The sequence below is a fragment of the Syngnathoides biaculeatus genome, chromosome 18 (assembly GCF_019802595.1).
Source record: "Syngnathoides biaculeatus isolate LvHL_M chromosome 18, ASM1980259v1, whole genome shotgun sequence".
In the NCBI taxonomy this organism is placed as follows: Eukaryota; Metazoa; Chordata; class Actinopteri; order Syngnathiformes; family Syngnathidae; genus Syngnathoides; species Syngnathoides biaculeatus.
This window is the reverse complement of record NC_084657.1, coordinates 18,798,078-18,823,996: the sequence shown is the minus strand read 5'-3', so window position 1 is coordinate 18,823,996 and position 25,919 is coordinate 18,798,078. Positions and strand designations below refer to the sequence as shown.

The 25,919-nt window shown below is 42.1% G+C and overlaps 2 protein-coding genes across 3 annotated transcripts; both read right to left on the bottom strand.

Moving 5' to 3' along the window:
- Positions 1 to 2,331: 2,331 nt before the first annotated feature.
- Positions 2,332 to 3,716, bottom strand: LOC133491958 (POU domain, class 4, transcription factor 3-like). The gene is made up of 2 exons (XM_061803732.1): positions 3,496 to 3,716; positions 2,332 to 3,255 (listed from the first exon to the last, which is right to left on the bottom strand). The coding sequence occupies exons 1-2, from the start codon at positions 3,574 to 3,576 to the stop codon at positions 2,332 to 2,334; spliced, it is 1,005 nt and encodes a 334-aa protein (XP_061659716.1). The 5' UTR covers positions 3,577 to 3,716.
- Positions 3,717 to 5,902: 2,186 nt separating this feature from the next.
- rbm27 (RNA binding motif protein 27) lies at positions 5,903 to 25,829 on the bottom strand. Of its 2 annotated transcripts, XM_061802894.1 has the most exons (21): positions 25,569 to 25,829; positions 23,147 to 23,265; positions 22,538 to 22,665; positions 22,383 to 22,462; positions 21,030 to 21,220; positions 20,531 to 20,815; positions 17,324 to 17,560; positions 16,770 to 16,949; positions 15,768 to 15,914; positions 15,507 to 15,660; positions 14,592 to 14,739; positions 14,241 to 14,450; positions 13,947 to 14,060; positions 13,392 to 13,517; positions 13,162 to 13,236; positions 12,375 to 12,545; positions 12,099 to 12,203; positions 9,601 to 9,798; positions 9,438 to 9,521; positions 9,131 to 9,250; positions 5,903 to 7,501 (listed from the first exon to the last, which is right to left on the bottom strand). In XM_061802894.1, the coding sequence occupies exons 1-21, from the start codon at positions 25,802 to 25,804 to the stop codon at positions 7,403 to 7,405; spliced, it is 3,207 nt and encodes a 1,068-aa protein (XP_061658878.1). In that variant the 5' UTR covers positions 25,805 to 25,829; the 3' UTR covers positions 5,903 to 7,402. The 2 variants fall into 2 exon arrangements, with proteins under 2 accessions (XP_061658878.1, XP_061658879.1); XM_061802895.1 differs by lacking the exon at positions 16,770 to 16,949 and having other exon boundaries at positions 25,569 to 25,828.
- Positions 25,830 to 25,919: the final 90 nt, after the last annotated feature.

Genomic DNA, 25,919 nt, shown 5'->3' with positions numbered 1-25,919 from the left:
AGAGGACCTTTTATTTGGAATAAAAAAAAAATAGAACCTTACACACAGCACAATAATAGATGGCATGTTAAAATAGTCATAAAGAGGATGTTAATACACCCAGCAAGACATGTCCTGACCTGCAATTATAGGAAATTAGGAAACCTCCATTCACGACAGTCCCGACATACGATGTTTTACGCACGGTATGCGCGCATTTTTTTTGTAACTTTTATTTCCAGCGTATTTGTGGCATTTCAATGTTTTCACACTAAAGTTTGCGGTAGTTATCATCCGTTTCTTATCGTGGGTTAGTTGTTCCAGCATATGTTCGCATTTGGATTACGTCGCAGGAACAGTCTTGAATCCAATATTCAATAGGTAAAAAACACCAACAAATTTATACGGTAATTCATAACATTTCTATGAAACATAAATCAAATGATACCTTCACCATGATGCTACACGTCTCCCTCCCCTCATTTTTACTCCAACGTATAATTAATATCGCATCATCTTGACGCTGAATCCATATTTGAAAGTGCACTAATTAAAGAGGTCATCTTACGTATTCGAAAAATGACCGAAAATTGTATCATATAGCAAGGGTGTAGGAGGTACAGTTTAATCTTAATTTTCAAATGAGATACACAAATAACAACTTTTAGAAAATAGCCATTTATTCGTTTTAAAAAGTGGAATTTAAAGGTGCAGCAATTCGTTCAATGACATGCTGTCTTGTGTCTGTGTGCGCACATACACACTCGCCAGCCACACTATTAAGCACACATGCACAATCCACCCACAACGATGTTAGCACCCCCAAGACATCAATGAAAGTATTCAAAATAAAACAAAGCATTTTTTTTCATTTTTTAATTTTTTTTTTGCATTGGGCAGGTGTACCTAATAACCTGACAGGCGAGAGTGGTCAGTAGAGCTGCTGGCTTTTAGAAATGCATAAACTCTTGTTGCAATGCTTCAAGAAAAAAAAAAGTAATAAAATAGAGTGTTATAAATAATTCAACATAAATAATCCACACAGCAATCATTCATTTGTTACATTCAGTAACATTTGCACATAGACGTGATCAAGGGATGCTAACCAATATGCACTCAGTACGCTCAACACTAAAAACATTTTGTTTGATATCATTTCTAAAGTGACATAATATCCCTGAATGTGAAATAAAGTGTCTGGTGTATTTATAGTATTATACAGCACTAGGACTTGTTTTAATGCTCTTAAAACAGCAGGTTCTCAAACTGGGGTCTTCAAGTCGTAGCCTCGGGGGGTCTGGGAAATAATTTATAATAAATTATTAAGTAGTATCGTCTTTTTTTTTTGAAGTGCAGAACAGGCAAGCCAATAGAAAGGCTGATAATGAGTTATATAAAATTTAAATATGCCAACTTCATCGAGTGGTGCTGGGTATCAAACTCAAGGCCCGAGGGTTACATGTGGACCGTTACTTCACTTTTTTGGGCCCTCCTAAACAACGGTCACGTTTCTTGTAAAATAGATTTGTTTGTTTTGGCAGAAGATGCTGGATCAAAATTTCCCAAATTTTTCAATTTTTGCATTTCCATTTCCCGAGCTGCTTAACCTCATTGGGGTCGCAGAAGTGCTTGAGCCTAATTCCAGCTATCTTCAGGCAGGAGGCGTGGTACACCCTGAACCGGTTGCCAGCCCATCGCAGTCGGAAATTGTATATTTCCCCCACCAAATCCATTCCCAACATAAATATTCATAAATATTAGGCTGCCACCCTTTTCCTTGACTTTTATCAATTACTCATATAATTCTTTATATATTTAACGATAATTTTAATTTGAAACCAGAACTCATGTAAAATGATGACAAGCAAATTGTTCAATTTATGTTACAATAAGAGCATTGATATGATTTTTCCCAGTAAGGAAGCCTTAACCGTGATATGACACACCGTGAAAATTAGAATCAACACCAATTGAGCTATTACTATGCTTTCAACAAACATTAGTATGCAATTACTAATTATGTATGTTGAAAGCTTCCACAATAAATCATTCCTGTGGATTTTCGGGGACTACGTACATGCTAGTTTACGTACAATTGGCAATAGGATTATGAGGTTGGTCCTTGGACAAGTTTCCCCTGGGCCCAAAAAGTTTGAGAACCCCCCCAAAAAGTGGAGTAAAATGAAGAAAATGGAAGAGATAATCCCAAGCCTCAGAAGTGAAGTGTTTCCATTTTAATTTACTCCCACGGGATCATCAATTTTAGGAGTTGATGAAAAATGCATCATCATCACCATCCTCATCATCAGAAAGAACTGGAGCGAAGGCGTTTTACTGATGATGCGTTCAAAGTCAGTGCACGGCCGAGTACTTCATGCGCTTCTGCTTCTGCCTCTGGTTGCAGAACCACACCCGCACCACGTTCTTTTTCAGGTCCAACTTCTCAGCGATGGCGGCGATCTTCTCCGACGACGGCCTGGGCTGGATGGCGAAGTAGGCCTCCAAGGAGCGCTTCTCCGGGGCAGCGATGGACGTGCGCCTGCGCCGCCTGGAGTCGTCCGCCCCCCCGCCGCCCCCTCCTCCGAGCGGCTCCGGCACCGCGCTCCTGTCCCGGTGCGCCGCCTCGGCCTCCTCCAGCCAGGCGTGGAGCACCGGCTTGAGCGCGATCATGTTGTTGTGCGACAACGTGAGCGACTCAAACCTGCAGATGGTGCTCTGGCTCAGGGAACCCACGCCGGGGATCTTGAGGTCGGCCAGAGCCGAGCCCACGTCCGCCTGCGTCACGCCGAGTTTGATGCGCCTTTGCTTGAAACGCTCGGCGAAGGCTTCCAACTCGCGCGGGTCCGACTCCACATCGCCGTGCGTGGGCACGGCCGGGTGTGGGTGGGCCATGGCGGCCATCGCCTGGTGCAGCTGCCCCATGGTCTGCAGGTGATGGTGGTGGTGGTTCGAGTGCTGGTGGTGGAGCGTCACCCCCGGTTCCGGCGGCGCGCCCATCACGGTCACCCCCAGGCTCCCAGAGAGCTGCTCCAGAAGGTCCCCGGCCTCCAGGCTCTGCCCCAGCTGGTGGCTCTGGAAGTTCTGGTGGTGATGTGGGGCGATGACGGCGGAGGACGAGGAGGACGCGGTGGTGCAGGAGGGCACGCCGCTCATGGTATGGAAGCTGGCGTCTCTCCTTGCCTGGGAGACGAGGATGCTGTCAGCCGCCGCCTGCAGAGCCTCTGCCCGAGCCAGCAGGCTCTCCTCCAAGCCGCCTCCCAATATATTGGCCTGGAGCTGCCAGCAGGAGCGCGCATGGTGAGGGAGTCAGTGGGGAATTGTGTCAGAGGAGAGGAGAGGAGAGGAGGGTCATAAAAATTAATATGGAGGGAAGCAGGAGGAGGGAGGAGTGCGTATTGCATGGAACAAAGTCATGTCAAATCACATTTACACATTTTTCCCTCTGCGATTACGCCCGCCCATCCCCGTCCTTCTGCCCCCATCCTGCTCCACTTCCCCTGCCCGCCGTCGACCTACCTTGGGCCCGTGCACGCACGCTCTGCGCACGCCCCCGTACAGGCCCAAGTGTTGCTTGCCGTCCACAGTCATCATCATCATCTTTTCTTCTTCTTCTTGCTCCCCGTGTCCTCCTCCTGTTCTCTTCGCAAGTTGTCCCAGTCTGGACTGAGCGCATCTGTGTTGCCCCCGCCACACCTCCCTCTCATCCAACTCTCGTTCTTTCTTCGGCTTCACCTCCCTCCTCGCACACTTTACTCGGCTCGGCTTACAACAGGTGAGCCTCCGCGCATGCGCGAGCTCACGCTCGACATCCCTTGTAGGGTTGCGCCGTCAACACTGCAAATATATATGGAATATGGAATGCATATAAAAAGTCTATACACCCCTGTTCCATGTCCAAGCTTGTAAAAAAAAAAAAAAAAAGAGACCAAGATAAATCGTTTCAAAACTTTTTTTCCACTGTAATGTGACCTGTAAACTTGTAGAACTGTTGGAGAGGTGAAGTAAATAAAAAAATGTGAAATGTGGTTGCGTGGCTCGGATCTCAGATTCAGGAGGACCAGTGTGGTTTTCGTCCTGGCCGTGGAACAGTGGACCAGTTCCACAGCCACGGCAGAGTCCTCGAGGATGTACGGGAGTTCGACCAACCAGTCTACATGTGTTCTGTGGACTTGGGGAAGGTGTTCAACCGTATCCCTCTTTGAGGGGTACTTCGAGAGTACAGGGTAACGAACACCCTGATATGGGCTGGTTCAGTGCCTGTACGACTAGTGTCTGGGTTTGGTCCACATTGCTGGCAATGTCGGACTCATTTCCAGTGAGAGTTGGACGTTGTCACCGATTTTGTTCACAGCCGAGTGTGAGGCAGCCGGGATGACAATTTAGCGCCTCCAAATCTGAGACCGTGGTCCTCCGTCGGAAAAGGGTGGCGTGCCCTCTCCGGGTCCGGGATGAGATCCTGCCCCAAATGGGGGAGTTCAAGTATCTTGGGGTCTTCAGGAAAGAATGGAGCGGCAGATCGACAGACGAATCGGTGCAGCATCTGCAGTGATGTGGACTTTGTAGTGGTCTGTTGTGACAAACAAGGAGCCAAGGCGAAAAGCGAAGCTCTTAATTTACAGCTCGATTGATTTTCCTACGCTCACTTATGGTCATGAGCTGTGGGTCGTGCTGACAAGAACAAGATCCTGGATACAAGCGGCCGAAATGAGTTTCCTCCACAGGGTGTCTGGGCTCTCCCTTAGAGATAGGGTGAGAAACTTGGTCAACCAGGAATGGCTTCGAGTGGAACCGCTGCTCCAAGACGTTGAGAGGAGCCAGATGAAGTGGCTGGTGCATCTTATTCGGATGCCTCCCGGACACCTCTCGGGTGAGGGCTTCCGTGCACGTCTTACCAGGAGTGACTACATGTCTCGGCTGGCCTGGGAACTCCTCGGGATCTCTCCGAAAGAGCTGGATGCAGTGGCTGGGGGGAAGGAAATCTGGGCAGTAGAAGATGAATAGATAGATGGCTGGATGGATGTTCATCATTTAAACACTAGAAGTTTTAATTTCAGTTCAGTTGTATTTAACTTTTAATGTCAGCTAACTATATCTGAGGAGGTACTAAGCCTAAAAAGTTTCGAGTACCTCTGAACTAGATACAACTTGCAAATGGGGCGCAAATAGTGACGCTTCTCCGTTTTCATCTGATCCTGATACTCACATATCTGCTTCTGTAAACTTGTCAATAATGCAACAAGCAACATGATGGCAAGGCTGGCATCTATTACCACACCGGTACTAATACTCATTATACTAATCAGGATATTACCACTGTCCTGGCGCTATGACTGTTGATAGCATAGGCTCCTGCTGACCTTTGACCCTGAGGAGGAGCTAATAATGAAGGACTAAAATCATGTCACACTGATCCTCTACTGAGCTCTACAAAGACTACATGTCACCACACACAAACTGTCAGCCGCCGTTTTACTCTAAATAAAGCATGAAATTCCTTTTCTCACTCTCACTTTTTACCCCCCTAATAGGCACCAGGGTCATTCATTATTGAGCGGTCATTGTTTGGGACCTATCATCGTGTGGATGTAAGTGATGCTGATTTTGAAGATGGCGCTGTTGTTTTATACACAGTACATGTACACGCACATACAGTACCATTATATACAGTACATATAATTACATTTTGTGACACTAAAAAATACAGCTGCTATTTGTTACTTTATAATGAAAAATTGCTATTTAGAAAGCCATAATTATAGCATGGCTCAATTTCACAAAAAAATGTTTCTTTTTATGCAAATACTGACTTTACTGTTAGCATGTTAGTAACAGACTATGGTATGTTCTCACCCCAAAATTTGGGTTACCTCACTCATGGTTAGAGTATATGAAAAGTGATGTGCAAAAAGATGAGACAACACAGTTTTAAGATGGTATATCCTGGAATGCTTTTGCTTTGCTTTCATTTTTTTTTCTCCTCAAAACTTGCCAATGTGACTTTTTTTTTTAAACATTTTAATTTTTTTTTTCCCCAAGAGCAAATTGTACTTTTTTTTTCCTCTTTTCTCTTTTCTTCCCCAAGCAGCCCATTCCTTCGTCTTTATTGGCAAAAGCAGTCATGCTTGTAAATTAGAAATGCATCTTTTTACGAGCAAAATGACATGAAAAATACATCGTCACCATCCACATCCTGTGAATATAAACAGTAACAAATCCAAAACTATTATCCGATAAACATTCCCCCCCCCCCAACACTACGGTGTATTTGCAAACACACACAAGTACAAAAAAAAAATAAATTGTGGGATCGAGAGTAACTTCTCTGAATATACAAGAACCCTGTACCTTTGTCCTTTTTAAAACCAACAGGGAACATATGAATTTGAGAGAAAATTAATCCAGGCGTCAAGATGACTCCAAAGGACACAGCGAGTGTATTTACATGCAGGAAAACTTCAATAAATAGTATTTTGGTTTTAGTTTTTCACTCCCCCCAAAAAAATAAATGGGGTTAAGGTTAGCAACTCAAGCAACTCCACATCAGGGAGCGTGTAAACATTACTATGTGGATTACGGTTGGATTTTGATACAGTATAACGCAGGAAACTAGAAATTCTAAATCATTGACAGGGAAAGATTTGATGAAACGGGATCATGTTTTCCCTCCGCCAGATTAAAATGACAGGAAACCGAAATGCAAATGTTCGAAAGCAAATGTACAGAATTTACATAAAAACAAAGAAAAAGTGAAACGTCTTGTAAAAAAATTCCGCCGAGGGGCTGACGGGTGTAAGGCAAAGAAAGAAATTCCATTATAATTCTCCAGCTGTTAAAATCAACTGATTTTTTTTTTTTTTTTTTTACATTCAAAAATCTGTCTATCAATATTTAGGAATGACTGAATCGTCTTTTTGTTTGAGAAGAAGAGACCGGAAACAAAAGATATGACATATTTGCAGGAAATGACCACAATGTGATTTTCCCATTAGTTATTAGAAAGTCTCCAAAGGGGCTTTGCTAAAGGAAGGAATGAAAGCATTTTTAAGTTCAATGGTTTCTCATTTCCGTATCCAATTTTTGCCGGGTTAGAGGCTAAGGAATAAATTAACTGAGACTGCATTTCCCGCCCCCCTCCACCAAAAAAGAAAGTTTTAAATACAGTAAAGTATAAAAATAGCTTTTCACAGTAGACGCAAATGTGCATTGCCGACAGTAAAGTTAGCACATTTAGACTATCTTGGAGAACTGAATCTTCGCCTTTCTCGGCAAAAGTGAAATTGTTTTGTTGAGAGGGGGTAGGAGGGAGCTGCGAAAACCCAACTTCTGTTAGTCTTAAAATGACTGTTGAAAATTCTAAGAAAAAAGGGGGTCCTTCTGGGTTATCCGCAATTGCAATTTGTCTTCGCTGTCGTTAAGGACGCCTTCATCGTCTCCAAGATCGGCTTTCGTACTTGTCGTCTTCGTCGTCGTCCTCTTCCTCTTCTTCCTCCTCGCCGGGCACATAGGAGCGACCTTCCTTCTGCTGAGAAAAGAACACCAAACAACGTTAGTACTTTCTTCGGATTTGTATGCCTTTTCTACCAAAGAGGAACTGCAGAAAAACGCCACATTAAACACATTGCTCGGAACGAATTTTCCGACCACTCCAATGACAATTAGGTCATTTAGGTTCATTTGTTCAAGCAGTCACATTTACGCGGTCGACGACATTGCTGTTTTATTCCTTGTTAAAAAAAGGAAAGTAAAAACAGCTCCCGGAATTGTGAAATAGAAATGTATATTGACAGCTTTCTCACTTTGTACACTCACTTTTCGCTCTCTCACTTTTCAGTGTTTTATTTCGTCTACATAAGCGGAATCAAAATACCTCCAGGCAAATGTTGCCAACTTCTTGTTGAATCATTACATTTACAACGTATACTGTAATTGGGCAATGCTTAATGCGACTGATTTTGTGACTGCATTCCACCGGGCTTATTTCTTGTCACATGGAAAACAAATGACTACGATCATGTTGTCTATTTCTTTGCAGGAATTCAACTCACTATTTTTTTTTAAGTGTCTCTCCCAATATAAATCAGAAAATGTCACTAAACATACCTTTAAAGGGGAAATCCAATGGTTTGCATTAACAGTGTATCCCATAGGTCATGTAATATGTACTCTATATTGACAATGTGATGTTAAATCCTCTCTCATTTAATAGTGTTGTGAGAAGATTTTTAGACAATTACAAATTTTCAGGGGCGCTGCCATTTGCACGAGTTACATGACCCATGTGCGCAGCTGTGATGTGTACTGTGCCGCAACAAAGGCTCGATTACATGGGACACCATTTATGCTGATTTCTCAGATTTATCCTCATCTGATGAAGAAATAGCAGTATCGGTTGATAGGGATGACGGAGGAATACTGCCATACGTCGCTCACGGCTGTCCATGGAAGTATTCCTCCGTCTTCCCGATGAACCGAGCCGGCAACCCATGAGCTCGCTCCCTGAGCCCCGGAGCTGTGCCGCTCATGGCTGTATATGGAAGCATTCCTCCGTCTCAGATGAGGAGGAATCCGAGAAATTAGCGCTGGGCATAATGGTGTCCCATGTAATCTCGCTTTTGTTGCGGCACAGTCCATGTCACATCCGCGCACATAGGTCATGTGACTTGCGAAAATGGCAGCGCCCCTGAAAATTCGTAATTGTCAATAAAAATCTTCTCACGACACTACCACGACACTATTAAATAAGTATTTAACATTACATTTTCAAAATAGAGTCCATATTACATGACTTATTGGATACATTGTTAATGCAAACCAGTGGATTTCCCCTTTAAATAGGCAAAGCTGACTAATGCTTTTTGTAAACTAGCTCCTTTCTTTCACAGCCATGTTGTTTGTTAAGTAAAAGCAGTCCACATCTGTGGACGTACCTTTTGCACGACGCAAGTTACATTAACATACATAAATAAAATAATAATAATATTAACAAAGTAACGCAACTAATCTTGACGTAATATGGAGCATCAAAGGTATTTCAAGTGGTTGAATGAAATTGTTAGTTGGGACGCATGGTTATATTCAACTACGCACAATATATGCCACTGAGACTGGACAAATACAATCCGCTAAAGTGAGCGTGAGTGTCTGTTGTTACCGTGGAGTCGTCGTCTTTGGAGTCCTCCTCCTCGGGCTCAGTGGTGACGGAGGGCGTTTTAGGCTTGTGCCAGGAAATCTGCAACACGCGACCTTTGAACTTGGCTCCCTGGTTGGCTGCCTAGAATAGAAAATGGCAGTGGGAAAATAATATGTTTAAATCAGATGCTCTCAAATTGGGCTTCACCAGCAACAGTGAGGTCCACATAAAAAATAAAGAAACAAACAATGCAGTAAATTACAGCATGTCTTATTTTTAAACTCCTACAGATGAACAGAGTTCAAAAGGAAGAATAACATTGACTTACATTCTCAGCTTCACTCCGAGTCTTGAACGTCATGATGACACTGGTGGCGTCCTGGTCACGGAGATCCTCGAGATCACCAAATTTCTAAGAATGCGGGAAAAAAAAAAAGCTATCAAAGTGCAACTGTCGCCATTTCAAGAGAACACTTGCATTGTGTTCTCACCACAAAGTGTGACGTGAGCTCTTCCTTCTCCTCCTGAGTGACACCCACGATAGACAGAGCTCTGGGCCGGTGGTCCACCACCATGCGGTTAACAGAACCGCCGCGGCCCCTTGCGCGAATGGAACCCGCATCCAGGGGAACCTTCCCCCGGCCGCGGCCTCGACACGTCGGAGATCGCAGGATGCCAAGTTGTGTTGCCTGGGTGAAGGAAAAAAAAAAAAAAAAGATTCTCGTGAGACATGTTTTCAAAAGGTCATGTTACAAAATAAAAGTGGCTTAGAAAGATCGTTCAAACAGTGAGGTTCCAATTTGGTATGAATAGGATCAAAATCTTTAGGACAAGTTTAGCTTTGAAGGAGCCATAGAATTTCCAAAATGGCTGCTTCAAAACAAAACAGCAGACATTCTGAGTCTGTTCCAGCATGGCTTTTTGAGACAAAAATTTTCTTTGTAAAGTATGGATGGGCATGTATTCATACCACTTGAAACTCATTCAGTGCCATTGATGGATGGCTGTTGAATTCAAATATCCATGTTAACATAAAATGGATGGTTTCTTTCGGCTTATCCCTCTCGGGGTCGCCACAGATGAACGCACATATATGTTTGGCACAATTTTTACGCCGGATGCCCTTCCTGACGCAACCCCAGGGAGTGGAGGCCCCAGTGGGATAGGAACCTACAACCCCTGGTTTACCAAACCCGTGCTCTAACCACTGTGCTATGGGGGCCTCCATGTTAACATAAAATACTCCCAGTAAATGCTAAGGTATGACGTACTCATGAAGGTGGCAATATGAAAGATAAAAACAATTTGACAGAGTAAGTCATCCTCGCCAGTAGTTGGCGCTACACTGTGGTGTTTTGACATCAGTGTATCATTTACATTTGTAAGAAAAAAACGGTCTTTTGTTCACAATTGTTATTGAGTAGATTGAAATTTTCTGAATCAAAAGAACTAACGGTATCGGTGCTCGATATTCCGTGAGTACTCAAGAGTGTACCGTGATTAATCTAGTCTTCCCCCATCGTTAGTCAAATTTGAGAGCCATGTTATACACACATAATTGGAAAAAAGAAAAATTACAGTATAGCCCTACTTTTATGTGTTGTAAAAAATTTTGGACACGCTCCCGAATGCTACTGAAAGAGAAGTTAGCAAACAGAAGAAAAACCTTTTCTGGAAAGTTCTAGAAAGGGCCAAAAAGGACACTTCAAAACTAACTTTTTTTTCAGACATTAAGATTTGAGACTGTGAGCCTGTCTTGTCAAGGCTAATAAGATCAAAAAAAGTTTTCAATTTGATTATATTTTTCATAAATGTAGCCCTTAAATAGCTCCTTTGACTTGTTTTACCCTTTCTTTTCAATTGGACGTCCCGTCTCACATCTTTGAAGTTTACTTTCTCACCACTCCAAAACCCTGACTTCCATTTGGTCCTCGCTACTCACTTTTCACTCTCCCGCTTGTGATTTGCGTACCCGATGGCTTAAACTTTAATGAGATGGCCTCCACTGATGCGCGAAAGCGTTGAGTGTCTGATTGAGCTTCGTTAGCATTTAGCTCTTCCTCTGGGCTTGCTAAAGTGGCTGCACTTTTAATGTGCATGGGGAGGATTGACTTGGGCTGAGCGGATGTAATGCATTTTTTAACCAGTAGCTAATTTAGAACCCTCAGGGAATGAGGGATGGGGTTGGTTAGACATGTTAGGCAGGGTGTTACTATCCAAGCTCTGTTCCTATTTGGCGAACGTTGTGACACAACAAGCCTCTTCTGTGTTGTCTTTCAGTGGAACAGCACATGAGGGGCGAGTGTGATGTTGGGATGACTGAGTACATCCTTACGAGGCAAGATGCAGCTTAGCAGCAAACCTTTCACCTATCACGACTGATGATCTTAAACTCACATGACCCAAACTCCATTAATTGACACCTATTAAATATAATGCAGTTATTGGTTCTTCATGTTAGTTGTATGCATTGGCTTTTTCCTACTTCTAGATAAACCATGCTGATCCAAGCACGAGTATGAACAGGGTTGTGAACTTTTCAAATGTGACAGGTGATTGAAAATGTAATAGTTCCAAATGTAAATGACTGCAGACTCTGCCTAAAAGAGCTTGAAAGCTTGGAATGTACTTCCCTCAAGAAGGGACTCTTTCAGGGTTATAAAGCATAGTAGAACCTCCCTCTAAAGATAACGAACCTTTTAAATGTACTACACAATAACCTCCCCAAAGTCGGGACTCTTTTAGGGGTAGATATTAGCATTGGAAAGCCAAGTCGCTGAAGCTTAAGGGTAAATAGTACTCCAAACTAAAGAGAATCTTTCCCAAGTACTACCACCTGGGAACGACTTAAAAATAATACTGCTCCCTCTTTAAAGATTATGAACCGGATGTCATGTGACATAAACACAATGGTCCTAAGAAAGTCCTTAGCTTCGGTAAAAAGCCGCTGCTTTTGAAATGCGAGAATGGTGTGCAAATAATATTTTACCTCCTTCTGTAGTTGGCCCAGTTTTCTCTTGAGATCTGTCGTGTCTTCGCCAGAGCTTAGCTTCTTATGGAAATCCAACTCAGCATCCAGCAGCTCCTTCTGGGTCTACACACGAGAAATGAGCCAAAATACTGAGGTTTTGAAAAAGTGCATTTAACTTGGAGCTGTGGTATGTGCATGTTTCCGCCTTCATCATCAAGGGCTATTTGGAATGCATGAATTTCACAGAAGTAGAACTGCAAAACTTTTTACAATTTGCAGGAGCCCCAAACTTACTTCAGTCTTGGTCTTGGGCTTGCCGTTATTGGCTTTGGAGACCTGGGAGGCTGGATTCATTTCATTCTGGAGCTGGGCAATCTTTTCAGTCAGTTCCTTAAGTGTCTTCATGATGTTTGCCCTTTCCTCTGGTTTCATCCCCCTGTTTTTCTCCAGACGGTTAATCAGTGCCTAATGAGATATGGACACACAACATTCACAAAGATGAAAATATTTGCCGGCTATGTGACTTGCTATAGTTAATTATTGTACGAATTTGGTGACCTCTGTCATAATGTAATCATATAAACGCACAAGAAAATAATTACATACATATGTATAAAAAAAAAAAGGATTTTCCACTGCCTTTACTTTATGGCATAATTTGAAGTGGGTTTATTGCTAATAGATTTTTGCAGCAACGGATGCCTCAGTTTGCCCTTTGGCCCGCTGAAAGCAAAATATGATGCTTTGGTTTCAAAGAAGCAACACGTCATGCTCTGGTTGGAACTGGCAAGACAGCGATCAACATACTTTTCATGCCTTGGTTTGCACTTTGCCAAGGTAAAAACATCAGACAAACTCGGTCTCGGTGTGATATGGCAAGATAAACAAGAAGCAGCATATTATACTGTACCGCTGTTTGTCCTGTGGCCCGATAAACAAACCCACGATCATGCTCTAGTTTTCACTTTGGCTAGATAACATGAAGCATCATATCATGCCTTGGTTTGCAATTTGGAGAGTTTAAAAAAAAGAAAAAGAAAAGAAAAAGATCTCAGGTTTGGTGTGCACTAGTAATTCCCACCTTCTGACACTCAATCTGTGTCTTTAACATTTCTTGCTTCTTCTTTTGCAAGTCATTCTGTAGTTTCAACGCCTCCTGAATAAAGGCAAACCGCAAAAGATATGAGATTAGGGAAGGTGAGTTACAGCGAATTAGGTCATTTCCCAGACAGACTGATACAACCGGCCTCAATGCCATCACGTCACCCTCATAATGCGTATTAAAAAATTAAAGCAACTTGGGGAACATGCCTGTTTCTTCTTCAGGGCTTCCTGTGCTTCCAGCGCTTTCGCCGTTTTCCCAAGGCACTTGGAGGACGACTTCAGCGGGTTGGAAGCATAGGGGGCCTTCTGGGTGTTTGTCAGCGGCGGTGCCACCTAAGTGCCATGCACAGCAAGATGAGAGAGCAACACATTTAGGTCATCACATGGATCTGGGAGACAGCGCATAAACAAGACTTAACTTATAAACCCCGTTTTCTTCAAACTTTGCTGAGCCAATAAAAATGATCACTATTGACTTTCACGTTTAGTACTCGACCACAATATTGAAGAACATGGATATCTGAAGTGTACAGAGCTGGGCAGGTGAACAAGTAGGTAAAAAGTCAATGGAAGTTAATGAAGGGAAAAAAAAGCTAAATATGAGCATTTGTGGTCTTAAGTTTTTTTCTTTTTTTAGATAACATTTCTCCGTAAAACAGGCATTTGACTAAAGCTCCCCACTAAACAGTGAGCTAATTTTAGTTGTATTCTACTGTAGTTAATATCAACAGGGTTCACACATACACAGAAGTAAAGACATACATTGCCAGCTTCTGCACTGGGGGTCAGGTTGTCAGGCGTGCTTGTGGTGCCGACCAGTGCTGGCGACCGATGCTTGTTCAGCACGTAAGAGGAGGTACTGTGCTGCTTCATGCCCTGCAATATAAGATGGGTAGTTTGTGTATGTAAAATACGGTGGTACTTTGACTGGGTTAATTGACCAAGCTTACAACTGTCCTCGCAACACAAATAAAAAAATGACCATGGGGTGGCTTGTAAAGGTAAAAATTTTAAGTGAAACTACCACGGTGTCTTATCTCCTTCACAGGGCTTTACCTGCGGCCCAAGGTTGGGAATGGACGTGGCCCCCTGGCTCCCCGCGCCCTGCTCTGACTGGTGAACCCCTGGCATGCTGAACTTGCGATGCCAGCGCATGTTGATAAAGCGGTTGTTGAGCACCGCCTCCATGCAATACATGGCCCGACAGGCTTCTTCGTTGGATGTGAACTGGATCAATGCCACCTCTGGGTCGCCGCCGAAAACCACCTGGGTGCATGAAATTAATTCTCAAGTCAGCATTTTTCAGCCTTGCTGGAAGTCTGCTCTCTATTTCCTGTGTTTTCATTAATTTTTAAAAAGCTAATTCCAAAATCTCATTCATTTTATTTATCCTGCTTCAGATGTTACCTGAATGTTCACGAGGGTCCCAAACTTGCTGAAGTGCTCATTGAGCTTGCTGATGGTGTTGAGCTCAGGGGGGATATTGCGCACCTCCAGCTTAGTGTTCACATGAAAGTTCCTCTTTGGGAAGCTGCCTTTGTTGTTGAAGTTTGGCCTGAAACAAGTGAGAAGTACTTGGTGATGCAATAGGTACTGTCAAAGTTCTTAATGACCTGTGTAAACTGTGGCAAGAAAGCAATTTATGTTTCAGGTATTGTGCCTTTGGGTTTGGCAACAATGCAACAATGTGATTGAAGTGGATAGTTTCAGTTCCAATTAAACATTTCACAAAATTATGGAGTTAACATTAAGGATTTGTCAAAAGTGACAAAACTCACTCTATATTCATTATTTTAATACTTCAAGGAAACTCTTTTAGCACTGCAGGCAGAAAGAAAAAGAATATCCATGTTTAAAGGCCTGATTCAAGATGGGTGAAGCATGCGCTTCAGTAATTGGGGCAAAAAGTAAAAGTAGTAAGAACCACAAAGCAGCAAGTGAAGGCCAGACAAAACATCTCAAAGGATGGAACTCTGAATGATTTTTCCTTTTAATGTTGAAAATGATAGCAATTTTTACAATTATGTCACCTTGATCCAATACTTTTGAGTCCCTGATAGTTCAGGTAGGGCTACGTCACATACATAATATTGCTCAATTCCTAAATGGGTGATGCCATTACTTATTGGAAAATCCACAAATCTTAGGTCACAATTCTCTTATTGCATGTGTAAAAATTGAGAGTGTATAAAAGCAAAAACTCATCTAATACCTCACGACCCCTTAGCAAATTTCTTGACCCAAATGAAGTTCACAACATTCCAACTGAGAAAGATTTTAAAGACACAAAAAGATTTTGGGGTAAAACGCTTGAATTCTTACTTTTGCATCCAGGGTTTTTTAACCATGCGTCCCTCAGCTATCATACAGCCCATGGGTCTCTTCCTGTTGTGCTGCTCCGAGTTGAAACAGGACATGTTGCCTCCTGGTGTGCTGGCGGGAGTGGCGGGCTCTGTTTGGATCACTATGTTAGCAGCTGAGGGAATGGAAAGAAGTAGAATTTCATCTTAAATGCTTTTCCATCTAGCACTTTCTATTGTGAAGGATTGTGAGAACAGAGGTGGTGACTACTTGAATTGATACCTCTGGAGCCTTGTCCGTCATTGGAAGTGAGGCCAATGAGGTTGGGACGCTGCGTCAGCACTCGGGGAATGAAATGGCGATACTGGTTGCGACCTGCTCCAGTCAGTCCTGGCGATTCTGGGTTATAGCCCTCTGGATCGTAGTTATCTGAGATAACAAAAAGGTGCTTTGAAAAATTCAAGAGAGATTTTGATACATGGCTATATCCTGCTGAAAACTCAATACCAGTCTTGCTCATACATTTATCCATACATCTATTTTCCATAGTTAGTCCTCATTAAGGTCTAATCCATCTGACTTTCAACAACAGCCAAGGTACTTGTCAGCACCCACACATAAAGACAAACAACCATTCACAGCCACATGTACTGAACACCTATGGACAATTTAATGTTTTCAATGGCACCAACATATATTTTTGGAATGTGGGAGGAAACCACAGTACATACGTAAGTACAAGGATAACATGCAAACTCCAGACAAGATTTAAACATAGAACCTTAGAACTTCAAGGCAGATGTGGTCATACATCTATATTGTGGTCATTATCATTTAAATAAACTTAAATGAAACTTAGCACAATGAATAGGACATGATGAAAGAAAAATAAAAAGACAATACATTAAACAAGATGAAAATGAGTTTAAAACCAGCTTTGTTTTTTGATTGTCAAGTTGAATTAGATTTTGGAGCTTGAAAATGAACTGAATTCATGTAGGAAGCAAGGCATTGCATTAAAGTTCTTTTACTTATTTATGAAGAGACAAGAGGGAGGACATAATTTACTGAATCCCCCAAAATGCCCATAAAATGAGTAGCACTGCCACTCTGTGGTCAACAGGAGACACTGCAACTTGCAAACAATGCCAACAAAAACACAAATGATGGTGTGATGGAGGAGGGACCCACAAAACTATATGCAAATGAAGATACATGGGTAGTTTAATGGAGTGGTCAAATAACGAATAGTAAAATCCCATGACGAGCATCCAATCTGCTTACATTCAGACTGGACATAACGGGGACGCAGCGACACCGACGAAGAGGAGGGAGGAGGCAGAGGAGGCAAAGGAAGAGGAGGTGGCAGCCTCACAACGGGCGGTCCGACTGGAGGAGACGACGTGATCGCCGACTGGTGATTGGGGGTTTCCATTCCACTGGTTGCGATCAGTGGAGGAGGTCCTGATAGAGACACAAGCCCAAGCTGATGTCTCATAACAGCGAGCCCTTCACTCATCTGTGGGTGAGCTCTTTAATTCACATGCTCAAAGGTTGCTTTTGATTGACACTGAACACAGAATATGTGGGTGGTGGGTACATCCTTGTTCTGCTCTTGTGTGCAGAATATACTCATTTAATGGGAACAATGTATTCAATACATAACACTTAATGTTCAGTATTGAGAATTGACGGCCAGACAAGATTTCTCCAAAATGAACATCACTTGCTGGAGCAGGAAATGCAATATTTGATATCATATACCACATGTACATTATTAGAGGAAATACGCCAACGTTAAATACCATCATTCTTGACAGAGACAAATAGGTACTCACCTGTCAACGAAAAAACACCAGGTGGCGGTGGCTGGCCATAGGGTGGCATCGGCGGCGGCGGTATCCTGAGTGAGGGGGGTGGCTCGGTGATGGGCGGCGGCATGGGCAGGCCACCGGGAGGTATCACGGGCGGCGGAGGGAAAGGGATAATGTTGGGCAGATTGACGTCATCTACGATGAGAGGATCGTTGCCATGGTCGAACAGACACAGGTCGCCGCGGACGCAAAATCCTTTTTCTGGATGGGGGAGAGATCATGTCAGAAAGTTCTTGTTTTGACATAATCTACAAATTGAAGTGAATACCTGCACATTCACGGTTCATAATTAGCAAATTTACCAATTTGTGTTTTCATTTTATTTTTAATTTTTTGCTATTCCTTGAAAAAGTCACTGAGCTGCTGTTTTGTGCATGAAAGAAGGCAATAAAAGTAATATTGTGTTCTGTATCAGTGTCAAGAAACTATGATGAAGTGAGTTGAGTCTCATTGAGATGAAAATAGTGCTCTGCTACCACCTTGTTATTTAGGAACTACTGTATGCCGACGTGGGTTTAGGGTTCTCATCACAACAAAGCTGTTTTAAAGCCATCTTGTAGCACCTGTCACCCAAATGAAACCTTTTTGGGAGGGCGTCAAAATTACTTCTTACTATTTCTGGCAAGTCGGTCCATAATCCTCACTAAAATCGGAAGTTGACTGTACTTTGGAGCTGATTATAAAACACAGATCTGGCCTCATGGTTGTTGGGTTGAAAAAAATAATCAACAAAAACTTATACTTCAAGGAGACTAAGCAAGACAGTATTTACTGCACGGTCTCATGAAGGGAACCAATCCCTTGTGGCAAAGTACTCTGACAGTGATAGCAGTCGGGGCCTTGAGGAGCGCTGGATATTTTAGCTCGGCTTCTCTCTGGAGAGGTGTGTTTGGCCTGGCCCCTCCTTCCCACACCCTCCACTGGGGACGATAGTATGAGTGATCAACATTAGTGGTCATTAGTGGTGACACTAAACATGATCATCAATAAGCCCTATGGGCAAACTACAACTCTGTTATTATAAAGGTTATGCACATGTTATAATAAACGCCGCACATACAATATTAGGCTACAAAACCACAAGATAAGCATATACTATTGTGGCCATGTGGTATTTACATAACAACAGAGAGTACTAGGTGTCACTTAAAGGGATACAATCTCTATTCTGGGTGAAGCATTAATTTGTACAAAAACATTTATCTATCTATTAATGACAAAGAGTAATATAAATATTTGACTTATTTTTTTCCATTACTAGAACATGTAATACGGTAAACAGAAACATCACATACCGTAAAAGACAAAGATACAATTTCAGGTAATTCTGAAAAGGGTCCACTCCAATGAAAAACATCAGCTTTACAGATGCCATGTCTGCGCTGCTAGGGTTTAAAATAAATATCCCAATTTTTTTGTATATTTAATAAATTCATATAGTCCATTATACACTAATGTTAAAAAAAAATTATTCTCACCCAGATAATTTTGTTTTCCATTTCGATAGTTCAAAAGTTTCAGTGTCTAGCCTGGATTTCTGATTATCTGAAGTAAAAAAACAAAAACAACCAAAAAAACCTTTCCATTTTTAAAAATAGTACATTTCTAAATGGTTTATAAGTGAAGCCACACATTTTACTATTTTATTTCACCTCTCTCTCTTCTATCCTGTGTGTTTACTTTGCTCTGGAGTCAGTCATACGCTTGGAAGAACAGACATGCGCACACAAAAATAAATCAAAATTGATACTGTATCACATGGTGGTATAAGTCATAGTACATTACTGCCACTTCCTGTTTTCAGTGGAAAGAAAGGAGACCCTATTTGGTGTGAAACCCTTTTGTAGTTTTGTCGTACAATCTGGGATTCATCATCCTGTCTAGAAGAGCATCAGTGACAATTTGAGGAATATTTTGTACGCTAAATAGCTTTCAGTTTCAATAAACAGTGGAACCTCGGAATACGAATGTCTCAGTAGTGGTACAAATCGTTATTTGACCCAAAAACCTTGAAAAAAAAATGCCTCGATTTTCAACTCAATTGTCAGAAGCGAAATCCATATTGAGCAAATAGCCAGGACAAGCGGAGCAATGACGAATGCACACGGGGCGGTACCGAGACGAGCCGCTGCTCACTTGGAGTCATGCAGTCACTTATTTTCTTTGCCAGGGGCACGAAGAAAGAGCATGGTGCGACCAGCAGGCAAGGAAAATGAAAATTGAGCAAACCACAGTGGCTCTAATTGCGGAAATGCAAATGTTTGTTACGGCTCGTGCTAACTAGAATTGTATGGCTAAGTTGACAATTTCGACTATCCTAAAGAATAGAAATGGAATAAAAGACAGCTGGTGTTTCCAAAGTGTGACTGGCGTTACAAAGCAAAGGCAACAGACAATAGAAAAATGAAGACACTAATGGAGGATTAAGCAGGCAAATCATGGAGGAGTGTTTCAACACTTCCTCCTTCCCTCTCGAGTCCAATGCCATCAGAGCACCATCAAAAAGGTAAATGAGTCACTCATATTTGAAAAATGTACGGGTGTGTTCTCTGTTTGTAAATATGAGCGTACCCCTTTAAGAGCAGAGGGGGGCGGTATCAGGTAAATTAGTGGGTAGAAGTAGGCTGAGCAGCAGCTCGTTGTTGGAGACCGTGTGCTTCCGTGTTTATATTAAAAAAAAAAAAAAGACGTAAGGCTGTGGTTCATTTCGCTGGATCGGTTTTGAGAGTGTGTGTGACGAGTGCGCAATTGCGCATTGGCGCAGCTTGGAGGGAACATTGGTCACGACTACATAAAATAAGTGACGTCTTTCAATATCTATGTATTTCGATCCGTAACAAATTTTACGCATGTGATTTTTCGTGCTCGACTGTGCAGATTTGAAAGTGACTGAAATGATATGCATTTCTGTTACTTTAAGTTTATACATTTTTATTGTTTAAATGCAGGGTGTATATGCTTTTCCATAAATAGGAATTAAAATGGGAATTTATTATTAGGAAGTTTGAAACAGATTAAACACATTTACATTATTTCCGATAGGAAAACATGTTTCAGAAGTTGAACAATTGGGTCTTTGAACACTTCACAGGAACGAATTATATTATAATTCCAAGGTTCCACTGTATTCCCGATATCACCTATAAATAACGAGAGGAGTGTGTGTTTTACCGTCGTAATCCCTGCACCGCTGCTTGCGTGAAGGGTTCTTATTGCTGAACATCTTGCCGATGCCATCTTGCCTCGGTTTGCCATAGTAGCTGGACCAGCTGTCTGTGGTACCATCAGGTATGTGCGCGTGCGTCGCCAAAGGGACGCCACCGGGCCCTGCACAGCCGGCGGTGGATGAGAAGGGGCGCAGGGGGGTGGGCAATAGGGCCGACGTGAGTTGCGGAGGCTGCTGGGAGTTATAGTTGTCTGCGTCCTTCCTCTCCACTTCGAACTTCGACTTGAAGTCTGTCAGAAATGCAACAAAGTATCACAAAAGACAATCACACATCACATCACACGCACCAACCTTCAGAATAATAAGGCACAATCCAGCCTGTGTGTGTAAATCTCCTATGAGGCACATGCAAAGCGGTCCACATTTTATCCTGACGATTACAACTTTTACTGACTCAAAAACTGCCTCGTCCTCTGTTGTGCTGTGGTGGTTGTTGTTTCTCACCTCGTCCTCTGCTCTTCCCCCGGCTGCCACTCCTGCTCCGGCTGCGGCTGTGGCTGTTGCTCCTCCCGCGGGAGCTTCCCTTGCGACGCTCGTGACGCTCCCGCTCGCGGTGCGAGTCGCCGCCGCCACTCTTGCTGTGACGATCGAATTCACGCCTCTTGCGCTCGTCCCGCCTCCTGTCATCACGACTCCTGTGTGGTCAGAAACAGAGATGATTGTTTTTATGTTTGGTTCATGCTTTTTATTAACTCATCATTTGAAACTCCAGGTTTAGAAAGACATCCTACTTCTATGTGCATCTCAATAAATTTGACTATGATAGAAAGGTTTATTTGAATAGTTCAAATACAGTAATGTAGAGAGTATTGTACATATTACATTTATAAGAAGAATTTTCCTACCTAATTTAAAGAGTTCAGACGCAAAATCGGATACATCCATTTTTGTTGTTTCTGAATGTGCAGAAACAACAAAAATGGTTATATCTGCTTTTGCGCCTGAACTCTTCATTTGTACATTACAAATGGTTTTTGATGATGGAATGTTCAACTTTCTTGAAATGGCAAATTTGGGGCTTTGGTTATAATCATCATAACTACAAAAATATAATAAATAAAATCATGAAATATTTCGCTATAAGCAATACAGTTTATGATTATCAATTTTGAATTGAAATAGAGAAAGGTTTAACAACATATTGTAAATTATTGATATGTGGTAAAAGTTTAAAATTAATCCCAAAAAGATTTATAGGTGTCTAATTAATACTGTAAATTCTCTTTTCCTCCGAGAATGTTATAGGTTAATAAATAGTATGTTGGATAGTCAGGGTATGTTTACCAGCAGCCAAGGAAGCGACTGTTACAACCTATAAAATGTCTAAAATTAGCAATTTAATTAACATAATATAAACTAAACCTGAATGTACGAATCTGACTTACATAATTAAAATAAAATCAAGTGGAACCCCATGGAATTCATCCATCCATTTTCTGAGCCGCTTATCCTCGCAAGGGTTCTGGGAGTGCTGGAGCCCATCCCAACAACCTTCAGGCAGGAGGCCTGGTTCTCAGCCATTCCCAGGGCAAGTATAAACAAACTACTATTCAGGCAAACATTAACACTTTTGGGCCATTTAGATTCTTTAATTAATGGATGTTTTTGGGATGTGGGAGGAAACCGGACTGGCTGTAGAAAATCCACGTAAACTCCACACAGTCAGGGTCAGGATCACATAACAAAAATATAAATATAGCAGTTCTGTCAGCATCTAGGTTAAAGTTGTCAAGGTTGCACAACTTTTTTTATTTGGATAGTGTAGTTACGCAGGGAATTGAAGCAAAAATGAAAAACCTGGACTCGTTGAAATCGGAGCGGTTTCTCAGAGGACTTCTCCTCCGCCTGTTTTCTCTCTCCTCTTCTGGAGCCTCAATCTTACAACAACAAAAACCAATTATCTCTCATGGCATGTATACAAAATTGAAGCAGAGAAAAGGTTTCCTTCTTACTTCCAACACATCGGATTTGGCCGGTGGAAGGTTAACCGCTTCTTTTGGAAGTTCCTTGACAACGGGGTTCCCCTGGTAATTCTTGCTTGTGAGACATTCAAAAAGCTTATCCACAAAGCCTACAGTCTCTGGAATGACAAATGACAAATACATGATTAGTTTAAACCTTCATTACTCCTCCTATTGCATGTTAGTAGCAATAAATGCTGATGCCTTATGACCACGCTCATTCTCCATTAATAAAGTCAATGTTGGTAAAATTTCAAACCATTTAAAGTCTACAGCCCATTAAAACTAATCCAGTAAATGAATGATATTCATTATTTCTGAGAGGCAGAGAAGGATCATATTAACACACTCAGCAAGTTTAAAACACCTGGCTGGATTCATTACCACTATTGTGTCTCAAAAATACACTCACACTCACACACACACACACACACACCACACACACACACACACACACACACACACACGCACACACACACGGCTATTATGGGAAATAGTTGATTCAAGGCAAAAATCTCACCTTGCTTACGTCTAAAATTTGACTATCGGAATAGGGATAGAATCGCATTTATTATATACGGCGGCGTTAGGAAGTGCCACCTTTTTGCAGGAAGACGTCGAGCTGATCGGCACAAAGGGCTTTGAGCTCCTTCTCCGGTTTGTCCTTCTTCACCAGAGCCACAACGTAATTGGCCAATGCGGAGGGGTCAGCATCACATCTGCAGATAAAGAAATAAAGGAAGTCTTGATTTCAAGACTTTCAAAAGTACTTGTACACTTGTGACATAATAGTAAAACATCCATCCATTTACTTAGCTGCTTATCCTCACAAGGGTCATGGGACTGCTGGAGCCTAACCCAGCTTTCATAGGCAGAAGGCAGGCTAGACCCTGAACTGGTTGCCAGCCAATTGCAGGGCACAGAAACAAACAACCACTCGCACTCAAAATCAGACCAAAGGGCAATTTAGAGTCTCCAAATAATGGCTGTTTTTGGGACCTGGGAGTAAACTCTCGCAGGCACGGGGAGAACATGCAAACTCAACACAGGTGGGGATGGGATTTGAACCCCGGTCCTTAAAACTCTGAGGCAGACGATCTAACTATAGTAACTTAATGTCTCAGAAATCTGTTTCAAATATGCAGAGTTCAGCTTTTTAAAATAATTTAATAGTTGTATAAGTTACTTTAGCTCAGTGTGAAAACTAATTGTTAATAGTCAGAAGTTATTAAAATGTATCTTTTTTTAAAACCTTAAGAGTCAAGACTGAATGATAAATTAGTGATTCAGTGGGTTCTTAAAGGATCCCTCAGCGTGAGAGGTGTCACGTCCACCGAGCTGCTCTCGAGCGGACCCCTGGGCCCGACCTCAATGCTTGATTGGGTTGGGTGGGATCTTCACCCACCTCGGAACTAACACCGCAACTACAGGATACATCTGAGGGTTACTGCGCATGCGGAACAGTGTCAATCACTTGCGTGCATTTGCAGGCACACTCCCTTGGGACTTATTTGCTGGGTATGGGGCCTCTCACTCATTGCACCACATACTTGAAAATATGCAAAAACCTTGGGTATCCACTCATATACACTCTGGTCCTACAAATGTTTACAATTTACATAGCCACTTCCCACCACAGTTCAGTTGTACAGCTGGATCCACGACCCCAGTCCTGGATGCTTCCCCTCCTGTCTCTGTACTGTCCAGTCCTTCCCCATACAGCACTCAAATCCAATGTGTCATTGTACTCGTTTTATAATGCTTTACTTTCCCCATCTTGGTTACAACTAACGCTCAGTCTTTTGTTCTCTTCTTTCCTATATTATATAGTTACCTTTTCCCCCTCCTTTAAAAACATGGGTCTGTCCGATTGAATGACTGTAAGTTTCAGTAGATATCAATCAGAACACAAAGAAACCCCAGGGGAAGCTAAAGAAGTCCATTGTGACAGAGTAAAAGGGTCCCACATAAAAGGGATACAAAGCTTCTTTTCTACTTGACATAATAGCCGAACAGGACAAAAAATAAAAAGAATAATAATTCAGGTTATCTTCTACTGTGCCATTAGAGATCATGAGGTGCACTAAAGGAAATAATCCAATTTGACGTAATAGGTTCCAATATTCTTATTCGTTGGCTGCAAATGATGCATCTATCAATGGCAGCGGAATAGAGTGAATGTGAATCCTACTAGATAACAGATGGTACAATTAACCTGTGCATCCACCTGCTATCATTCATGAAACAGTATAACTTTCGTAAAGCTAAATTTGCAGGTAAATTAATCCAAGGTCATTAGAATGTCAGTGTACTGTAACACTTTGTGACATTTTCATTTGTTGTTCTATTATGAAAGTTTTTACATGCATATTATATGCCTTGGCACAATAAATGTTCAGAAACACTGCTATATAATACATTACATAATGACACTCTGGACGTAGAATTTTAAAAAGCAGAATGATTGCTGAGATAATGTTCTGTGTGTACTTAAGGTTGTGGGAGGTGCGTGCAAATTAGCAGACAGCCAGTATGACAACAGCGGCATCTTTATACACTTTATGGAAACTTATCTGCATGCCATCCCACTATTTAAAAAAAAACAAAACTGCCATTGAAACAAGCATTCCAAGGAGAAGACATGGTAACTATGGTAACCTTCATTGCAAGCGTCTCCTGTCAAAGGTGTTTACACATTTTTTATTTAATTAAAGACACCAAGAGACCTCCTCGATTTGCAAACAGGAGGAGGCTGCATGCTGTGTTGCAGTTTGGAGTCGTGCTACAGAATAAAGTTATTTTCAATTAAGTTAAATCGTTTCGACATCTAGCCGTAAGACGTAACACAGCTAGCATGTTGCTTTCCAATGAAGGGAGCAAAACTAACTCTTTATGTCCTCGTAAATAGCAAGCGATGGGCCACGGTGGTCAGCTTCTCGCCATTCCCCCCCCTCATTGACGCTAACCCACTAGCCTAGTACGTAGCATGCGAGCTAAATGACATTTCAATTCAAACACCTACATTGGCTCTAGGAGTTTCGCCAGCCACGACTTGAGGGCGTCCACGTTCTCTATAATCATCGTGAGGAAGAGGATACCGCGCTCTAAAAAATGAAACGGAGCCTTGATACGCCTGCTTTCATCGTCTATAAATTTAAGAAGCTTTCGGGGCCTTCTGTCGCTCTCCACTGGTGGCAGGTCGCACCAAAGCACTTTACGGCATGGTAAGTCACTGGAGCTGTCGTAAACATCAAACATGTCTTTGGCCAACTACGAGACACTAAAATATTCCCCAAAGCTTCGAAGTGTGTGTATATGTGTGTGTGTATATATATATATATATATATATTTAAAAAACATTCGCTCTTTTGGT

Excerpts from the sequence above, each read along its gene's own strand:
- rbm27 (XM_061802894.1), bottom strand. The coding sequence starts at position 25,804 with ATGTTTGATGTTTACGACAGCTCCAGTGACTTACCATGCCGTAAAGTG. Across the intron at positions 9,522-9,600 it reads AGCTCACGTCACACTTTGTG|AAATTTGGTGATCTCGAGGA; the intron begins GTGAGAACACAA and ends CCGCATTCTTAG. Across the intron at positions 7,502-9,130 it reads CCAAAGACGACGACTCCACG|CAGAAGGAAGGTCGCTCCTA; the intron begins GTAACAACAGAC and ends TTCTTTTCTCAG.
- LOC133491958 (XM_061803732.1), bottom strand. The coding sequence starts at position 3,576 with ATGATGATGATGACTGTGGACGGCAAGCAACACTTGGGCCTGTACGGG. Across the intron at positions 3,256-3,495 it reads CGTGCGTGCACGGGCCCAAG|CTCCAGGCCAATATATTGGG; the intron begins GTAGGTCGACGG and ends TCCTGCTGGCAG.